The sequence below is a fragment of the Caretta caretta genome, chromosome 8 (genome assembly GCF_965140235.1).
Source record: "Caretta caretta isolate rCarCar2 chromosome 8, rCarCar1.hap1, whole genome shotgun sequence".
Taxonomy (NCBI): Eukaryota; Metazoa; Chordata; order Testudines; family Cheloniidae; genus Caretta; species Caretta caretta.
Window position 1 is genome coordinate 42,357,055 of NC_134213.1, and position 19,833 is coordinate 42,376,887.

The following is a 19,833-nucleotide window of genomic DNA, read 5'->3' on the forward strand; positions in this document are numbered from 1 at the left end:
TCCCAAGATCTTTCTCCTGATTAGTTGTAGCTAAATTAGCCTCCATCATATTGTATGTATAGTTGGGGTTATTTTTTCCAATGTGCATTACTTTACATTTATACACATTAAATTTCATTTGCCATTTTGTTGCCCAATCACTTAGTTTTATGAGATCTTTTTGAAGTTCTTCACAGTCTTCTTTGGTCTTACTTATCTTAAGCAGTTTAGTATCATTTGCAAACTTCGCCACCTCACTGTTTACTCCTTTCTCCAGATCATTTATGAATATGTTGAATAGGACAGTTCGCTGGACTGACCCTTGGGGAACACCACTAGTTACCCCTCTCCGTTCTGAAAATTTACCATTTATTCCTACCCTTTGTTCCCTGTCTTTTAACCAGTTCTCAGTCCATGAAAGGATCTTCACTATGTCATTTGGAAAGGAAAGGGTTAATAAGTTACTGTAGAATCACAAAAATTTGAAATGGGAAAGACCTATTGACCTGTTAATTCACCTACTCCATCCCCTACCAGTGCAAGATTGTTCACTGCAATATCAATCTTATATTTACATTGTAGTAACCTTCATCCCAAAGGAACCCAAAATGCCTTACAGACTGATCTGCCAGAGTCACACTCACCTCCAATGGAGTGAAATGGAGCAGCAGTTTAACAAAGTGATGTAACCCCATTCAGCATTTTATGACAAGTGACAAATATGCACGCCATCCTTGGCTCAGCTCATTCTGTGTCTCTGAATCCACAGAGCAGCAAATGAGAATTTCACATTGCAAGAGGTATAGCAATCAGAGAAAACAATGTGACTTAAGGATTGAGTGTCAACTTTAGGAGTTGGGCCATTTCCATAATAATCAAGTTGGGCCATTTCCAGCACAAATCCAGGTTTTCTCACCCTCTGTGGGGGAGAAGGGTGAGAAAACCTGGATTTGTGCTGGAAATGGCCCAACTTGATTATCATACACATTGTAAGGAGAGTGATCACTTTAGATAAGCTATTACCAGCAGGAGAGTGGGGTGGGAGGAGGTATTGTTTCATGGTCTCTGTGTATATAATGTCTTCTGCAGTTTCCACAGTATGCATCCGATGAAGTGAGCTGTAGCTCACGAAAGCTTATGCTCAAATAAATTGGTTAGTCTCTAAGGTGCCACAAGTACTCCTTTTCTTTTTACTACTGATGTTATGATGAGTTGGCAAAGTTTATAACCAGTTCTTTTTAACTGGATTTTATTTCAGACTGGAATAGGCAACATCTGCTGTGGATGCTCTGTGCTTTCAGGGCAACATTCTCCTCTCCAATCCACTTGTTAATATCTTTTACAACATTGCAGATTTCAGATCTATTGCATGTTCTGTACTCTTCTGCATGCATGGGCAGCGCGTGAGCCCTCCATTCAGGGAGGGTACCCCCCAGCTCTGCCCCTTCTGCCCAAGGACCCGTCCCTACCCCATCCCTTCCGCCCTCTCCCCTTCCAGTGGAGCCCTGAGCCCCCGCACTGTGGTCAGAGGAGCCCTGCCCCAGCTGCTCTGAGCCCCGGGCCACCGCCGGCTGGCCCACGCACCAGCCACTCTGGCCAGCCTGACCGCCAGCCTGCCCACCCTAGCCCCAGCCAGCTTTGTGGGAGAGGCTGAGCAAGGGTGGGAAGAGGAGCAGTGTGGGCGGGGCCATGGGGGAAGTGCAGGAGCGGGGTCTCAGGGCAGAGCATGGGTGGGGTCTCCCCTGGCCTAAGATACCCACCGCTCATGTCTGCATGTGCGACTTCCACTGATGTCAGCAGTAGTTCTACACTGAATAAGTGAAAATCACTGCTGTGTGGATAGGAACTATGCTGTACATAGTGTTCAGGAAAATATTGCCTTTCTTTTGTCTGTGGATATTTTAACACTTGCTAGCTGGTGGCAACAATTTCCCTCGTGTAATTGAGGCTTTCTGCACATTATCACAGCCAAAACTTGGCACCAAAGTGTTAGCAGCAGCTTTTCCAGCTGAGGTAATCAATCTAGGTTTGTACACCTTATAACGGATCTTCCTCCGGAGCTGAACCTACAAAGGGCAAGCCAAGCCTGCTTCAGCTGCACATGGTCTTCTGCAAACTTGCCCTCCCATTGAAAAGGAACTATACTGATACCTTTAAGTCACTGCTCTCTGCTTCCCGCAACTTCTTCAACCTGAAGTCCCCCTCACAAGGGTTCAGAGCAGAAGGTGGAGCCACGCAGGCACACTTGCAATCGGGCCCTGAAGAGATGGTTTCTACGGTGTAAAAATCCTCTGCTTTGGAAGTGCCTTCATTAATCCTTTGGCAGGCGCCTCGGCCCAGAGGTCTGACCAGACACTTACACTGACAGTTGGAGCCTTCAGACACTGCTTTCACCTTGTCATAGTCACCTAGCAACTAATCACAAGAAAATCACAATGCATCAGTTTGCTCCTAACATAAGATTTTACTTTTGGTTTGCTTTGTAAAGTTTTTGAGAAAGGCTCAGACACTCTGAACCTTGCAGAAATAGGTCACTGCTTACACAAATAGGTCACTGCTTACACAAATTGCTGACTAACATTTCTTCAAGTGCTTGGTTTTTTGCTACTTAGCTATTTGGGAAAGAGGGATTTCTGGTGGGGTATTTCCTTTCACCGTTGGAAAAGAAATTGCTCAAGCCCAAACAGTCCTTATCTACAACGGGTTTGGCAAAATTTAAATTTAAACAAAGGGACAGAGCCACTACATTTTATATTAAATACACTGATTCCATCAGAGTTAATCCACTGAATTCTTTGCAACTACATACAAGGTGCCCTACTTCGGTGGGTTTTAGGAGTTAAGGGAGTCAATGCGTGGTCTGGAATAATGCATAAACGTAACCCATATACTTCCTGGTAATATATAATTTCGAATAGTCTCCTACAATCCCACAGGTTTCTTTTATGGATATTCACAGAAATCAGTCTTGAAATTGAAGTATAAAAATAACTTGACAGTATGTTTTCAATATTCTTCTGTGTTAGACATTTCCAAGGACAGATAATACTGCACAGTACATCTGCCAAATCTAACAGAGAACACACCCTGAACTTTGCTGCTTTAATCCAGATGCACTATTCTTGAGACAAGGTGGGGGAGGTAAGATTTTTGATTGGACCAACTTCTGTTGGTGAGAGAGACAAGCTTTGGAGCTTACATTGAACTCTTCCTCAGGTCTGATTTGTGTATAAAACATTCAGACACAGGAGCAGCCAGGAGGTCTGGTCTGAAGAAGAGCTCTGTGTTAGCTGGAAAGTTTGCCTCTCTCACCAACAGAATACAAGATATGACCTCACCCACCATGTCTGTCTAATATCCTAGGACCAACAGGCTCCAACACTGCATACATGGAATATTCTTGATTTTCAATCGTTTCTCTATGACACAGAGAAGCTGTGAATTGATTTTCCAGTTCCCTATACAGCAGTTCATCTGTACACAGGGATCAGTGAACAGTTACTCTGCTGCAGTTGCAAATAAACAAAAGGATGAATGGAATGAACTATGCGAATTGGTAATTAACTATATGCAGCAATAATCAGAATAATAAACCTCTCCTGTTCTCAGCTCCCATAACTAATCCAGTTCCCAAAGCAGGAGGGCAAGACAGTTCGGATTAGTAAAGCCACAGGAATTTGGCTCTCCCTTAGCCACTCGCTGCCTTGCTGGGAGCCTCACCTTAGAGTAGTGGTTCTCAAACTTTTGTACTGATGACCCTTTTCACATAGCACGCCCCTGAGTGCGACCCCCCTTATCAATTAAAAACACTTTTTATATATTTAACACCTTTATAATGGCTGGAGGCAAAGCGGGGTTTGTGGTGGAGGCTGACAGCTCGTGACCCCCCCCCCATGTGATAACCTCGTGACCCCCTAAGGAGTCCGGACCCCCAGTTTTAGAACCCCTGCCTTAGAGCAAGCGGTGCTGGAGGGGTTAAAGCGCCAGCGTCCTTTAGGGAAACTTGGCACCAGAGGGCCAAGTCCCAGAGCCTTTGTGCAGAGCTGGGAGAGAGACACACACACTCGCAGCTCCCTGGCGAGGGATCCCCAAGCCCGGTTGGAGCCAGGGCAGTTCGGCTCTGCACACTGGGGGAGGTTACCTGAGATAAGATGTTCTCCTGGTTGTCCGCCTCGTTTTGCAGGGGCTCCTCCTCTGGGACCCCCTCCGGCTGCGAGGTGCGGGCCGGGCCGGGCCGGGCGGGGGTCGCAGTCGGGGGGGCGCCCCTGCCCGCAGCCACGAGTGCAGCGCAGCAACACAGCAGCACCAGGGGCTGAGCCATGGGGGCAGCGGGCAGGGCGGCCGCAGCGGAGATCCCGACTCCGACGGCTCCCTCGGGCTAGGTGCGCGGCAAGGGGCGCTGCCGGGGCGCGCCGCGCATGTCCCCCGGGGAGGGCGCAGGGCTCTGCTAGCGCAGCGAGTGTTGGCGGAGCGCGCCGGGCTGGCGGCTGACTGGGATCGGCTGCAGGGCAGGGGGCGGGAGGAGGAGCCTGGCTATTGTGTCTCCGCTCGGCCGGGGCAGGGGCAGAGGAGGAGCAGCCCGGGCCAGCGGCTGGCACCGGCGCCTGGAAGCTGGGGGTCCCGCGCCCGCCCCAAGGGTCTGAGCCCCTCCGCCCAGTGGCCGACCGTTCACTCCGGGCAGGTGCCGTGCACCGGAGCCGGCAGTTCGGGGCAGCGTTCAGAGGGCGCTCAGCAGAGCCCAGGGCAGTGAGCCCATTCCCCCGCCTCCCCCGCTGGGGTGCCATCTCCCAGAGCCCTGTATCAAAGGGATGGGGGCGACCCGGGCACGGGGGCACTGACGGGCTGGGGCTGCCATCGCACCTCACTCCCATGGAAGCTCTGTCCAGCCAGGAACCCCTCCCTAGCCACCCACAGGCCAGTGGCAGCCGGTCCCCACACTAGCTGTGCCAGCCAGCTTGCCGTCACCAGGCAGGCCACAACGGAGGAGAGGGACTATATGGGTTAACGAAGGAGCGGGTGCGAGAGGCTGTGCCTGAGGCCCTGACTTCAAGCGTGGCACGTGGCTCCCCTGCACAGACACAGAGACAACAGGCACCAGGGGAAGGGAACAGAGAGGGGAGCCCTCGCCCATCCCTCTGGCAGAGACTTAGGAGGCACGAGCCCCAGAAAACCTTTGTGGCAAAGCATGGCTCCTGGTGAAGGAGCTCGGGGTGGCAGGCACTGTGCCGACTGCCACGGACGGATTAACTTTTTGTGGGCCCAGCGCCAAACATATTTGGGGAAATAGGGCATGTGATGGGGCGGCGGGTCCACAGAGTGAGGGGCCAGTTGGGGGTAATGAGGCACAGTGCAGTGGGAGTGGCCCCACTCAGGCCAGCACAAGGACACTGTTTACAAACATACAACTGCTAGACACACACTGGCCCACCCATCCCTGCGCTGCCAGCGTGCCCCTTCCACACTGCCCAGCGCCCCCTCACCCAGAGACCTCCCCCACAGATCCCTATGCCCAGTGCCCCGGGACCCGCTATGCCCAGCACCCCCTGCCCAGAGACCCCTCCCGCTGACCTCCAACCACAACTACACAGCACCCTGCACACCATACCCCCAGCCCAGCTCCCCCACCCACAGATCCCCTAATGTCCAGCACCCCCTTCATGGTCCCACCATGACAGCTGTACAGCACCCCATATTCCTGAGGGAATTCTGCATCAAATTCTGTGCATAATATTTTAGAACACTGCAATTTTTTTTTTATTTTTTTTTTTTACAATAAATAAATGTGGAAGCTCCACCCTGGCAGTAGGGAGCACAGGCCACAAGCTGCATGGAGGTGGGAGAATACCCTGCAGCTTCCCCCGGACCCCTGGGACAGGGACTTGGCAGTGAGACTGAACCTGACCCTGTGTCAGGGTTCCCTCCCCACTCTGAACTCTGGGGTACAGATGTGGGGACCCGCATGAAAGACCCCCTAAGCTTATTTCTACCAGCTTAGATTAAAAACTTCCCCAAGGCACAAATCCTTTCCTGTCCTTGGATGAGTACTACTGCCAGCACCAAGTGAGTTAGACAAAGATTCAGGAAAAGGACCACTTGGAGTTCCTGTTTCCCCAAAATATTCCCACAAGCCCTTCACCCCCTTTCCTGGGGAGGCTTGAGAATAATCTACCAACCAGATACATAAACCACATGAGCACAGACCAGACCCTTGGGTTTTTAGGACACTAAAAAACAATCAGATTCTTAAAAAAACAGAACTTTATTATAAAGGAAAAAAAGAAAAAGAAGCACCTCTGTAAAATCAGGATGGAAGGTAATTTTACAGGGTAATAAGATTTAAAACACAGAGGACTCCCCTCTAGGCAAAACTTCAAAGTTACAAAAAATAGGGATAAACCTCCCCCTTAGAACAGGGAAAATTCACAAGCTAAAACAAAAGATAAAGTAACGCATTCTCTTGCTATACTTACAATTTGTAATCTTAGAGGCTTATTTCCGGTATGGTTTTAGGAGAGGGGCTTTTTTTCTGCCTGGTCCCTCTCTTTGTTCTGAGAGAATAACAAAGAAGCACAAAACAAAAAACCTCCCCCCACAGATTTGAAAGGATCTTCTTCTCTTATTGGTCCTTTTGGTCCGGTGCCAACCAGGTTATTTGAGCTTCTTAACCCCTTACAGGAAAAGGAGGGATTTTATGCTACCCTTTAGCTGTATGGTTATGACACCCTGACACAGCACAAGGGTCATGCCTGCCACAGAAACACCCTGTGGGCAGGGAGGCTCAGCCTGGCAGCAGGATCCAAGTGCAGAGGGACTTAATGTGGGGGGATCCAGATGGGGGTAAGAGGGTTCTGTGTGGGGCAGTCTGGGTGCAGGCAGCTCAGTGGGGGATCTGGATGCCGAGGGAGGTTCCAGATGCAGGGGCAATGGGAGTCTGCAGAGGGGACCAAGTGAAAGTGGTTGGAGATCAGTGGGGGGCAGGGTCTGGGTGCAGGGGAGGTGGGATTCATTTGGGTGGGGGTCCAGGTGTTGGTGGTTGGGGCTCAGTGGGGAGGGCGTCTGAGGGGGGGCTCACCGGGGTGGTACAGATGGAGGGGAGTTGGGGCTTGTCAGGGTGAGGGTTTGATGGGCCTGCTTAACAGGGGAGCCAAGGGGATCCGCATGCTGGGCCCCTGCTTCCCCTATCCCCTTCTCTTCCCAATCCTATGCCCCTTCCCCACCACTCCATCTCCTCCCCAGGCTTGGGAGGGCAGGGGGGAACTGCCCCCCAGCACAAGCCAGCGGAGCGGAGTGGGTTGGGGCTGGGTCACTCCACTTCCTGCCGCCCGGTGATTGCAGGGCAGGCCCGACCCCACACTCATGGGGTGGTGGAAAGTGGAGTGACCCAGCCCCAGCCCGCTCTGCTCTGCTCCCCGGCTCCCAGCCTTGGGACTGCGGGGCAGGGGGAAACAACCCCCCAGCACTCACTGGCGGCGTGGAACAGGCTGGGATCAGGTCACTCCACTTTCTGCTGCCTGTTGAGTACAGGGCTTGCCTGACCCCTGCTGCAGTCCCCTGGGATGTTGCTCAGGGGAAGAGGTGGAGTGGGGGCGGGTCTGGGGCGGAGCAGGGGTGGGAAGAGGCAGGGCAGGGGCGGGGCAGATTTCCTGGCCAGCTCAGCCGGCTGGGGGATCGGGCTGGACAGGGCCCATTCTGACTCTGGGCCCAGCCCCATGGCACCATTGGTGCCAAGGTAAACCCGGTACTGTCAGCCGCCAGCAGAACGCATCCACACAGTTTAGGGTTCTGGTTGTGATTCTCCCCATCTCCAGGGGAGGTGAGGGAGGCAGCTAGAAGGGCTGCCTATGGCTGGAGGGAGGCAAGGACTGCTGGGTAGGTGAGATGCTGGACGGGTGCTGTATGCGTAGTGGGGGGACCAGGGTTTCTAGATGGCTGATGGAAGTAGCCAAGTGGTTGCTGGGGGTTAGCTGATTGGGGCTGGAGCTGTGTGTAGGAGCTGGGGTAGGTGGGCACAGACAAACCCCAGTCATCAGCAGGTGGGATCGAACCAGGGACCTCTGGAGCTAAATGCATGAGTCTGTACTGCATGAGCTAAAAGCCACATGGGCCCTTCGCTAAAGCTATAGAGCAGACTCATTAATCTCTAAGTGGTCTTAGTGCCACCAGAGGGGACAGAGCAGCATACACAGAAGGTGTGTGGGTTACATCTGGCAGGGGGAGAGTGATAAGTAGGTTAGTGCTGTGCCTGTCCCTGCCAGACTGAGGGGTAGCTGGTGAGGAGGTTTCTGGGGGTAGCTCTGGAGAGGTGCTGGTGAGGTTAATGCTGGATTAGTGGGGAGGGTGCTGGGGTCATTGCGCTGCAGCATGTCAGGAGATAGCAGTATTAGAACTAACAGCACATAAAGGCCACCTGAGATCTGGTCCCCTTGTGCCAGGTGCTGCACAGATGCAAGATGAAAGGTGATCTCTGCCCCCACACGCTCACAGCCTGAATAGCTGAGGTAGACAATAAGCTGGGTTGAGGAAGGCTACAGCCCATGCAGAGCAAACCAGCATCCTGTTGTGCCTGGGTTTGGGGGCGATGTTTGTTTTTCATGTATATTAATCAGTTGGGAAGGGCCAGAGACAAAGGAGGGATGCAGGCCCAGCCTTGGAGATGGGCCACCCAGGAAACCACACAGAGGTGCCATGGTCAAGGGGACACTCACGCAGCAGCGTACAGGTGTGTGCTGCTGGTGTAGTCAAAAACTGCTCACACCTGGCAGGGGAGTGCTATGTGGGGGAATGCCTAGATTTCTCCCTGATTCCTCCAGCAGAGGAACGTGGGGGAGGGGGCACCTCCTCCCAACTTTCCTCTGCCGCCCCCTAAGGCAGGGCTGGCCTTACCATGAGGCGAACCGAGGCATCCGCCAGGTGCCAGGCTGTGGGGGGCGCTACTAGGACCCAGAGTGTAGAAAATTGTATCTGCTGCTGGTGCGTATGTATTCTCTCTGCTCTAGATGCACAGAGACGGTGGAGTGCTGTGCTGGAGGAAGAAGGGCACAAGAGACATAACAGGCAGGCAGGAGAAAAGGTGAGAGGGAATAACAGAAAGCAGCAGGAGCTACAGGGAGAGAAAGGAGGAGGAGCCTCTTATGTACCTCTCTAGCACCCCCAGAAGCCTGGACTGATTAACACCAGCTTCTCAGGGAGCTTCCTGTTTCCTGCTGCTTCCCTGAACCCACTTGAGGAGAACAGGCAGTCAACTGAAGTAGTAGCAGCTAGTTAGGCCCTTAATACGCTGGTATCTTCCCTCACTCAGGCCCTGCTACTAGCCTGCTTATTTGTCCCCTTCAATTGAGTGTTGAGAGCCACTATAGCTGGCACAGAACAGCATTCATGAGTGAAAGAAGAAAACACCCCTCTGGGGCAGCATTCAGAAAAAGAAAGAAAGCAAATGAAGCTTTTCTATCTAAGCAGGAAGGCGCTCTCCTGAGATACATAGACACAAACAGAAAAGGAGTACTGGTAGCACCTTAGAGACTAACGCATGTATTTGAGCATAAGCTTTCGTGAGCTGCTTCATTGGATTCATGCAGTGGAAAATACAGTAGGGGGATTTTATATACACAGAGAACATGAAACAATGGGCATTACCATACAAACTGTAACGAGAGTGATCAGGTAAGGTGAACTATTACCAGCAGGAGAGGAAAAAAAAAATCCTTTTGTAGTGATAATCAAGGTGGGCCATTTCCAGCAGTTGACAAGAACGTGTGAGGAACAGTAAGGGGGAAAAATAAACATGGGGAAATAGTTTTACTTTGTGTAATGAACCATCCACGCCCAGTCTTTATTCAAGCCTCATTTAATGGTGTCCAGTTTCCAAATTAATTCCAATTCAGCAGTCTCTCGTTGGAGTCTGTTTTTGAAGTTTTTTTGTCGTAATATTTCCACTTTTAGGTCTGTAATCAAGTGACCAGAGAGATTGAAGTGTTCTCCGACTGGTTTTTGAACGTTATAATTCTTGACATCTGATTTGTGTCCATTTATTCTTTTACGTAGAGACTGTTCAGTTTGGCCAATGTACATGGCAGAGGGGCATTGCTAGCACATGATGTCATATATCACATTGGAAGATGTGCAGGTGAATGAGCCTCTGATAGTGTGGCTGATCCAACCCCTCAGACAGAGACAAACACCTACAAGATCTCTATCAAGCGTTCTTACAACTACAATACCACCTGCTGAAGTGAAGAAACAGACTGACAGAGCTAGAAGAATACCCAGAAGTTACTACTACAGGACAGGCCCAACAAAGAAAATAACAGAACGCCACTAGCCGTCACCTTAAGCCCCCAACTAAAACCTCTCCAGCGCATCATCAAGGATCTACAACCTATCCTGAAGGACAACCCATCACTCTCACAGATCTTGGGAGACAGGCCAGTTCTTGCTTACAGACAGCCCCCCAACCTGAAGCAAATACTCACCAGCAACCACACACCATACAACAAAAACACTAACCCAAGAACCTATCCTTGCAACAGAGCCCGTTGCCAACTGTGTCCACATATCTATTCAGGGGACACGATCATAGGCCTAATCATATCAGCCACACAAATTTTGAAGCAACATCTGGGAACATCCTCTCTGACACTGAAACCACTAAGTGCCACATGATGGGAAAGTCGAGTGGAGGTGATAAAACCTATCAAACACCAAATTGGGAAGATAGATGATGCCATAGTTGCCATTATGGAGGATAATGCTATGACAGGAACTGTTTGTGGGAGAACAGTGGCAGAGGGAAATGGAATCACCAGAAACATACATAACTTCAAATTTCTGTGTGGCTTAGTGTTGAGGCATGACATACTGTTTGAAATAAATGTTGTAAGCAAGAGACTCCAAGATGTTGAACTTGATATATCTGGAGCAATGGAACAACTGGACAAAGCAAAGTCATACCTACAGTCTTACCAGTCAGAGGAGGGATTTTAAAATGTTCTGAAGAGTGCACAGAAGTTGGCAGAGGAACTTCACACTGAAGTTATTTTCCCACCCATTCAAGAATATAAGAGTCACCGAAGAAGATGACATTTTGATTACGAGGCATGGGATAATCCCATAAGAGACCCCAAACAACAATTCAAAGTTGACTTCTTTAACCAGGTGCTAGATTGTGCAATACAGCCAGTTGAAGAACATTTCATGCAGCTCTGTGGGGGGAGGGATAGCTCAGTGGTTTGAGCATTGGCCTGCTAAACCCAGGGTTCTGAGTTCAATCCTTGAGGGGGCCATTTGGGGCAAAAATTGGGGATTGGTCCTGCTTTGTAGATGACCTCCTGAGGTCCCTTCCAACCCTGATTTTCTATGATTCAAGGAACACAGCAGTATATTTGCGATGTGGTATGATACTCCAAAACTCCTCACTGTACCTGAAGAAGACCTACACCGGCAATACAGGGCACTAGAGACAGTGTTGACACCTGATGACATGCGCAATATTGATGCCAGTGATTTAGGTGATGAACTGAAAGCCCTTTCAAGATACATTTCAGCAGGATCAACTCCAAAGGCTGTTCTGGAATATATGTGCACAAATAAGATGACCACCCTCTTTCCAAATGCTTTTGTTGCTCTGCACATTCTTCTAACACTTCCTGTAACAGTTGTCAGTGGAGAATGCAGCTTCTCCAAGCTGAAGTTAATAAAAACACATCTACGCTCCACAATGACACAGGAGAGGCTGGTCGGCCTTGCAGCCATCTCAGTAGAGCATGAACTGGCTCGGACTGTGGACCTTCAGCAGGAAGCAGTTCAAATCTTTGCAACCAAGAAGGCACGGAAAGCACCACTTTGATTATTCAAACAGATAAAAATGCCCATGTTTACTATGCAGACAAGAAAAGTTACATTTGCTGTCCAGACGTTTGAAAGTTAAGTGTTACTTATAATTTTTGAACAAGGCATTTTAAGTTGTTAGTTCTTCTTTATTGGGGTAGGTAGCAGAGCAGTACCATGAAAGGAGAAGAACAGGAAGAAGGCAGAATTGAGACCTTTCAAAGTTTTGGCCCAAGCGAGGGGGCACGGGGGCGTCGAGCTCCCCGCCTCAGGTGCCAAAATGTTGTGGGCTGGCCCTGCCGTAGGGGGCTGTGAGCGGGGAGCAACACCAAGCGTTCCATGCATACAGGTCACTTTCCTCGCCTGGGCTGTTCTGTGAGGGGAGCATCAGGAGCTGCTGTTCTCCTGTCCTCTCCTTACGCAGACCAGGTAGCGAAAGTGACCTGGATGCAGAGAGTGCTGATGTTGTTCCTTGCTCCCCCTCAGAGCCCCCTAGAGGTGTACAGAGGAGCAGCATTCAAGGTGTGGAGTGGCCAGTCGCTTTGTACATCCAGGTCAGTTTCCCCACATGATCGCAGGAAGGGAATGCAGGGATTAGGGGGGGAAAAGGGGTAGAGGAGCCCACGGGGACCAGAGACAATATGGGGAGCACAGCGCTCATGGGGGCCAGAGGCACCAAAATACAAGTTCACCCAGGGCACCATTTTCCCTAAGGCTGGCCCTGGAAGGAGGGGACCAGGCAGGGGGGAGCAAGAGGGAGGGGAACATGTGGGGCAGCTGGAGCAGTTGGAAGCAGCAGCCAATCTGCGGGGGGAGCAAATGTCCAAAGTGATCACTGCAGGCAGCACCCTTTACTAGTGCACCATGGATCGTCCCTGCTGCCCTGCACTGCCAGCTGAGTCTCTCCCTTCCCCCTCTCCCCCCAATACGTGGGGCTGGCTGGCTGGCAGCAGCAGCACTCAGAAGAGGGAGAGAGATCCTGTCTGCTGCCTGCAGAGCAGGCCTCAATAGCCCCAGAGACTGGGAGAATCAACTGCAAGCGATCCTGTGGGCATGCATGACAGGCGGTGAGTGTCACACAGAAGGCTGGACATGTGGTGTAGGCCCCACTGTGTGGTATTTCTTGCAGTTTTATCATGTCTTATGATTTTTGATTTTTTTAAGCCCCAGCTCTTGGAGTCATGGGAATACACTTGAATCCCACCTTTCATTTAAAAAAGTAATTTTCTAGTCCCCTTGGTTGCAGTATAATGCCTCAAAACACAGCCCCTAAAGGCTATGACACCAGAAGGCAAATAAACAGAACCTAGATGTTGTTTTTAAAAAATTCCTGTTTTTTAAGCCAATCTTGTGTTTTCTGGAACCCGGCTCATGGCTTTTGAATGCTTCAGGTGGGCAACACCACAGCCCTAAAAGACATGCATTTGCTACACAGTATGGCAGAAAAAGGCAGTGCCATTTTTGAGTTGCATATGCAAAGGCATCACATCATAGAAAGGGGATTTACTCACCTTTTCTCTCTGTGCAGCTACACCTGGACTAGGGCATTTAATGTTAGGCTCCACCAGGAAGAGCTGACAAGTGGGAAGCAGTTCAGAGGAAAGCAACTACAGCCACAGTGTGGTGCAGGGACTGAGTGATGAGGACAGATTAAAATATGTGTAGTATGGCTAAGTGAAGACTCCAGTGGGGTGTGTAAGGAGGGTGATGGAAATGAAAGCACTCTGCAGATATTTGGCTGAAGAGCTATGGAGGGTGAAATATGAGGGCAATGGTTAAAGATCAGAATAAATGGGGGATTTTCCCAGTGTGGGAGGCTGTATGTCATCTTGGGCACTAGCACATGGTGAAGTGACACTCTGTCATATTGTGCGATGGGACACAACACAGGTAGGAGAACAGGGCCAATGGAATAACAGTATCTGAAAAGAGACCATGTCCCCAAGCAAGCCCATAGCTAGCCTTGCAAAAATGTGCATGGCACACACAGAGCAGAGAATACTGGCCCTTCAGAGCTGAGCAGGGAAGTCTCTGATGCTGTTCCGCCTTGTTCCAGAAGTCATACTGCAAAGACAGACCCATGGAACAAAAGACACAACCCTCGGGAGAGAGGAAGCAATCCCAGCATGACAGTTTGGTCTGAGAGACAGCTCAAACTCAGGCTTTAGGGTCAGGAACCTAGGTCTTGAAGTCAGGTGGAGCAAGGCTCCCCTCTCCACCACAAGGACTCCTTGGAAACGTAGTCCTTGGGGGGTCAGGGGTATGGAAAAAGACAGTTACCTTTTCCATAACTGGTGTTCTTCGAGATGTGTTGCTCATGTCTATTCCACAATAGGTGTGCGTGCTCGCCACATGCAGCGGTGCCAGAAGATTTTCCCCTAGCAGTACCCATAGGGGAGCACCCCTAGTGACCCCTGGAGCGGCGCCTCCATGGCGCGATATAAGGGGTGCTGCACGCTCCCCCCACCCTCAGTTCCTTCTTGCCAGACAACTCTGACAGAGGGGAAGGAGGGTGGGATGTGGAATAGACGTGAGCAGCACATCTCAAAGAACACCAGTTACGGAAAAAGTAACTATCTTTTCTTCTTCAAGTGATTGCTCATGTGTATTCCATGATAGGTGATTCCAAGCTATATCTGTCGGAGGTGGGTAGGAGTTCACAAATTCTTGGGGTGGAGCACAGCCCTTCTGAACCCAACGTCTTCCCTGGTTTGGGAGATAATCGCATAATGCGAGGTAAACGTATGAACTGAAGACCATGTGGCAGCCCTGTAAATGTCCTCCTTAAAAGCAGCCAACGAGGCTTGCGCCCTAGTCAAGTGCAACCTCACAATTGACGGCGGAGGGATTCCCACCAGGTCATCACAGGTACGGATGCACAAGGTGATCCAGTTGGAGAGCCGCTGAGTAGAGATCGGCCAACCCCTCATGCATTTGGCCGAGGCGATGAACAGCTGCGAAGACTTTCTGAATGGCTTAGTCCATTCCAGGTAAAAGGCCAGAGCCCATCTCACATCCAGAGTGTGGAGGCACCGCTCCTCACTGGACGCATGTGGCTTGGGGCACAGGATCAGCAGGAAAATATCCTGACCTATGTGGTAGGCAGAGACCACCTTCGGGAGGGATGAAGGATATGCGTGGAGCTGGACCTTATCTTTATGACAGGTTTCAGAGTAACAGCCGTGTTAGTCTGTATTCACAAAAAGAAAAGGAGTACTTGTGGCACCTTAGAGACTAACCAATTTATTTGAGCATGAGCTTTCGTGAGCTACGTGAGCTGATGAAGTGAGCTGTAGCTCACGAAAGCTCATGCTCAAATAAACTGGTTAGTCTCTAAGGTGCCACAAGTACTCCTTTTCTTATCTTTATGGAACACCGTGTACTGGGGCTCGGAGGTCAGGGCCCTGAGTTCCGAGACCCGTCTTGCTGACGTGATCACCACCAGGCAGACTAAATTCCATGAGAGGTGCGACCAGGAGCATGTAGCTAACAGCTCAAAGGGTGGACCCGTGAGCCGGGCCAGCACCAAGTTCAGGTCCCACTGCAGGACTGAGGGCCTAATGTATGGGAAGAGACAATCTAATCCCTTAAGGAATCGGCCAGTCATAGCATGGGAGAATACAGTGTGCCCTTACACCGGCGGGTGGAAGGCCGATATGTCCACCAAGTGCACCTTGATGGATGAGGGTGCCAGGCCGTGGTCTCTAAGGTGAAGGAGATAGTCTAAAATGAGCTGGATCAGGGCAGCAATGGGGGAGACGCCCCGCTCAGCCGCCTACTGAGAAAATTGAGACCAAGTAGGCTCGGCACGTGGAGGGATGCCTACTTTCCAAGAGGACGTGCTGACCCTTTCCGAGCACGTCCTTTCCTCCCAGCCTAACCATTAAGCAGCCATGCCGAGAGGTGGAGCGCCGCTAGGCTGGGGTGGAGGAGGCAGCCCTGGTCCTGGGAGAGCAGGTCCAGGCGGGGCGGCAACGGCCATGGCGAAGCTACCGCCACGCTTGTGAGGGTCCCGTACCAATGTTGCCTGGGCCACACCATGGCAATCAGGAGGACCCGGGCCCTGTCCGTCTTTATCTTTACCAGGACCTTGCCGATCAGTGAAAATGGGGGGAAGGTATAGAAAAACTGGCCTGACTAGGATAGGAGGAAGGCATCGAAGATAGCGCCCGGTCCCAGCCCCACCCTGTAGGATTCATACAAGGTTCATGCACTTGACAACATTCAGGGCACACCCGGAGTGTTGTGTAGGAGCAGTGCACACACAGCTCCTCTCAAGGGCATGAACCTTGGAATCTCGCCCAGATGACATGAACCGTGGGAAGCCTCCCAGGACTGGGCTCAAGGCCCGAGAGCAAGGAATGCGGTAGATAGAAATTGGTAAATAAGAATGTTAAACAAAGCCAGTGTATTCCTTTTATCTGTTGGAGAATGTAATGCGCGGGGGAGAGAAAGAATAAAGGAGAGGGTGGAAAGCTGACAGGACCAGTCCGTTGGCAGACCAGCCTGTTTGCTTGCTTAAAGCTTTGTGCTGTCTTGTATTTGAACCGCAACACCGCCCCCTGGAGCAGAACCGGGGACACCAACAGTTCTGCCGAGTCCTGAACAGGTCCACCTGGGGAGTTCCCCACTCTTGGAAAAGTCTGTGCACCACCTCTGGGTGAAGAGACCACTCGTGCTGAGAGGAGAAGTCCCGGCTCAGGCGATCCACCCGTGAATTCCGGATGCCCGGTAGGTGGTAGGCCTGTAGGCAAATGTCGTGGGCTACACAGAAGTCCCACAGCCTGAGGGCTTCCTGGCAAAGGATCGGGCCCCGCCTTGCCTGTTGATGTAAAACATCGAGGCCATGTTGTCCATGAGAACCCTGACCACCCTGCCCTCCAGGTGTGAGCGAAAGGCCACACACACCAGCTGGACCGCCCTGAGTTCCTTGACGTTTATGTGGAGGGCCAGGTCCTGTGCAGACCACAGACGTTGGGTCTAAACATCCCTCACATGGGCTCCCCACCCCAGGTCCAATGCATTGGACACCAGCTCCATCAACAAGGGTCTGCCTCTGAATGGGACCCCGCGGAGTATGTTCCCAGGGAAGACCACCATTGTAGGGAGGCGATCACCTGGCTCAGGCACAGTGAGGACCTTGTCCATCCTGTCTCTGGCCTGGGAGAACACCGAGGCCAACCAGAGCTGGAGGGGCCTCATCCTGAGTCTGGCATGGTGAACCACATATGTGCACGCCGACATGTGACCCAGGAGCTGGAGACACGCTCTGGCAGTTGTCACTGGAAACCTTGTGACTGTGTCAATGAGCCCTTTCAGGGTCTTGAACCTGTCCAGTGGGAGGGAGGCCCTGGCCGACGTAGCGTCCAGGACTGCCCCGATAAACTCTATGTGCTGTACTGGGACTAATGTGGACTTGGTGTCATTCACCAACAGGCCCAGAGTGGCACACGTGGACAGGAGGAGCACCATGTGATCCTGCACCTGCGACCGGGAGCTGCCCTTGACCAGCCAGTCGTCCAGATAGGGGAAGATCTGGACCCCATGATGTCTGAGGTAGACCGCCACCACAGACATACACTTTGTGAATACCCTGGGGGCAGTGGACAGGCCAAATGGGAGGACCGTAAATTGGTAGTGTTCTTGCCCAACTGTGAAACGGAGGAAGCGCCTGTGCCCCTCAAATATATGGATGTGGAAGTACGCGCCCTGCAGATCGAGGGTGGCATACCAGTCCCCGGGATCCAGGGAGGGGATGATGGAGGCCAGAGAAACCATGTGGAACTTGAGCTTCACCATGTACTGGTTCAGGCCTTGCAGGTCCAAGATGGGCCTGAGCCCCCCTTTGGCCTTCGGGATAAGGAAATAGCGGGAGTGGTACCCCTTGAGTTTGAACTCCACTGGCACCATTTCCACCGCTCCTAGGCCAAGGAGCTGCCCCACCTCCTGCTCGAGCAGAGCCTTGTGAGAGGGGTCCCTCCAGGAGGGACGGGGGTGGCGGGTGGTTGGGTGGGGAAGAGGTAAACTGGAGGGTGTAGCCCCGGGAGATGGTGCTGAGGACTCATCATTCCAAGGTCAGCCGCGACCGCTCTGGGAGAAAAGCACACAATAGGTTGGTCCAGGGAGGCTTTATTGTGGGTGGATCCCTGGTGCGTACTGGTAGATTTTCCCCCGGGCATTCCGTCAAAACTGCCGTTTCCCCACCTGTTTGCCCTTGAAGGATCCAGGCTGGGGGGCAGATCAGGACTGCCTCCATGGGCGTTTCTTATAGTCCTGTGACTTTTTATAAGGGGCTCATATTTAGAGTGGGTGGCCTGGGTGGGAGCCTACTGTGGCTTAAACTTAGGTCTAGCTGGAGCCGGAACATAGAGACCAAGAGTCTTAAGTGTAGTGCGGGAGTCTTTCAGACCATGCAGTTTTATGTCCGTCTGTTCCCCAAACAGAGCCTTGCCATCAAACAGGAGGTCCTGCAGGGAGGTTTGCACCTCACTGGACAGCCCAGACAGTAGAAGCCACGATGCCCTTCTCAGGGACACCATGGAGACCATGGACCGCGCAGCCCTGTCCGCTGCACTGACACTGCTTGCAGGGTTGCCCTGGCAGCCACTGAACCCTCCTCCACCAGAGCTTTGAACTCCTTCCTGTCACGCTCTTGGAGGGAGTCCTCAAATTTGGGCAGAGAGCCCCACACATTGGATTCATACCGACCCAGGAGAGCCTGATGGTTCGCCACCCGTAACTGGAAACTCGAAGACAAATAAATGTTCCTCCCAAACAAATCCAGCCTCCTTGAGTCTTTATTTTTTGGAGTAGGGGGCTGGTGGGCCCTGCTGCTCCCTGTGGTTGACCGACTTGACTACCAGGGAGTTAGGGGTAGGGTGGGTGTATAGATATTCATGCCCCTTGGCAGGCACAAGTACTTGCGTTCCACTCTCTTTGAGATGGGGGACAAGGAGGCCGGGGTTTGCCACAAGGCATTTGAAATTTTTGCCTCCCCTTCATGGAGTGGCAGGGCCACTCTGCCCGGTACCGAGGTGGATAGGACGTTGAAGAGGGAGTCCGAGGGCTCCTCCACCTCCTCTGCCTGAAGGTTGAGGCTTGATGCCACCCTTTTCAATAGTTCCTGGTGGGCTTTAGAGTCCTCCTGCAGGATGGACGGAGGAGGGTCCTCACCTCATCAGGGGAGGGTGAGGAGGCAGGCACGGTACTTTGTGTGTCCACCGGCAATGGAGGATCCACCACTTGGTCGCTTTCCGAAGGTGCACGTCCCACCAACTGCTTCCTTGGAGGCTAGGAGAGGGAGACCGATGGCTATTCTGAGGCTGTGGCCACCGAGCGAGCCCCCACTCGGGTGCCACAGAGCCCATTGGTACCACTGTGCCGGCCACTGGCACCGGTGGAGCAAGCTGTTCAGCCTGGCTGGCCTGTCCCATCGATCGACGACTACGAAGGGAGGCCGGGCTGGCGTATGACCTGCCGCTGTCCCATGACCTGCCACTGTCCCTGGACTGGGAGGAGTGGCAGCACCGGGAGCGGTGCCAACCACGAGACATGGAGGAATGGTACCGTTGGTCACAGCTACTCTGTAATCAGCTCCGGCAGGCAGATCCGCGACGGCGAGGCGATAGCGATTGACACCTCGGGCTGTGGGAGTGGTGCCGCGGCGGGGTCCTGGAGCGAGACGACGAACGGGAACGGCATCGAGGTTTGTGTCGCGACTGGCTACAATAGCTCCTTTGGTGGCATCTGCCACAGTCTCGATGGTGTCTGCTCCTCGAGGCGGAGCAGTGCCTGGAATCTCCGTCAGTCGGAACCCAGCCAGACAACCTGGTGGGGGTCGACGTTGACCTGCGTGGACTACACACGGGACGGTCACTGAGCGGCGAACAGTGTCGGGAACATTCCCTCGACTGTGTCCTGTACCGAGCCAGGGGCAACTGTGGAGATCCCAGCGGCGGCTTGCCTCTGGACTGCGGAGCCAGCGTTGGCAGTGCACCTGGTACTGGCATGGATATAACGTCCTGGGCCGCT

The 19,833-nt window shown here is 52.3% G+C and overlaps 2 protein-coding genes and 1 long non-coding RNA gene across 5 annotated transcripts in view; 2 read left to right on the forward strand and 1 right to left on the reverse strand.

Annotated features, from left to right (window-relative positions):
* OLFML2B (olfactomedin like 2B) overlaps nt 1-4,484 on the reverse strand; it is a 96,808-nt gene extending 92,324 nt beyond the window's left edge. The window contains exons 1-2 of one of the 3 annotated variants that reach the window (XM_075131425.1): nt 4,121-4,484; nt 2,131-2,394 (exon numbers count right to left, since the gene is read on the reverse strand). In XM_075131425.1, coding sequence (XP_074987526.1) covers nt 2,131-2,394; nt 4,121-4,300 — 444 coding nt within the window. In that variant the 5' untranslated portion in view covers nt 4,301-4,484. The remainder of the gene's footprint in view (nt 1-2,130; nt 2,395-4,120) is intronic. The other 2 variants (XM_075131424.1, XM_048859667.2) reach the window with 2 other exon arrangements.
* The window catches only part of ATF6 (activating transcription factor 6), a 440,808-nt gene extending 430,720 nt beyond the window's left edge, over nt 1-10,088 (forward strand). Inside the window, exon 16 of the mRNA XM_048859672.2 lies at nt 10,021-10,088. Coding sequence (XP_048715629.2) covers nt 10,021-10,073 — 53 coding nt within the window. The 3' untranslated portion in view covers nt 10,074-10,088. The remainder of the gene's footprint in view (nt 1-10,020) is intronic.
* Nucleotides 10,089-15,145: 5,057 nt separating this feature from the next.
* Nucleotides 15,146-18,567, forward strand: LOC142072986 (uncharacterized). Its single transcript, XR_012669627.1, has 3 exons — nt 15,146-16,533; nt 17,239-17,358; nt 18,246-18,567. It is a non-coding gene; the product is annotated as an uncharacterized LOC142072986 (long non-coding RNA).
* The last annotated feature ends 1,266 nt before the right edge of the window (nt 18,568-19,833 follow it).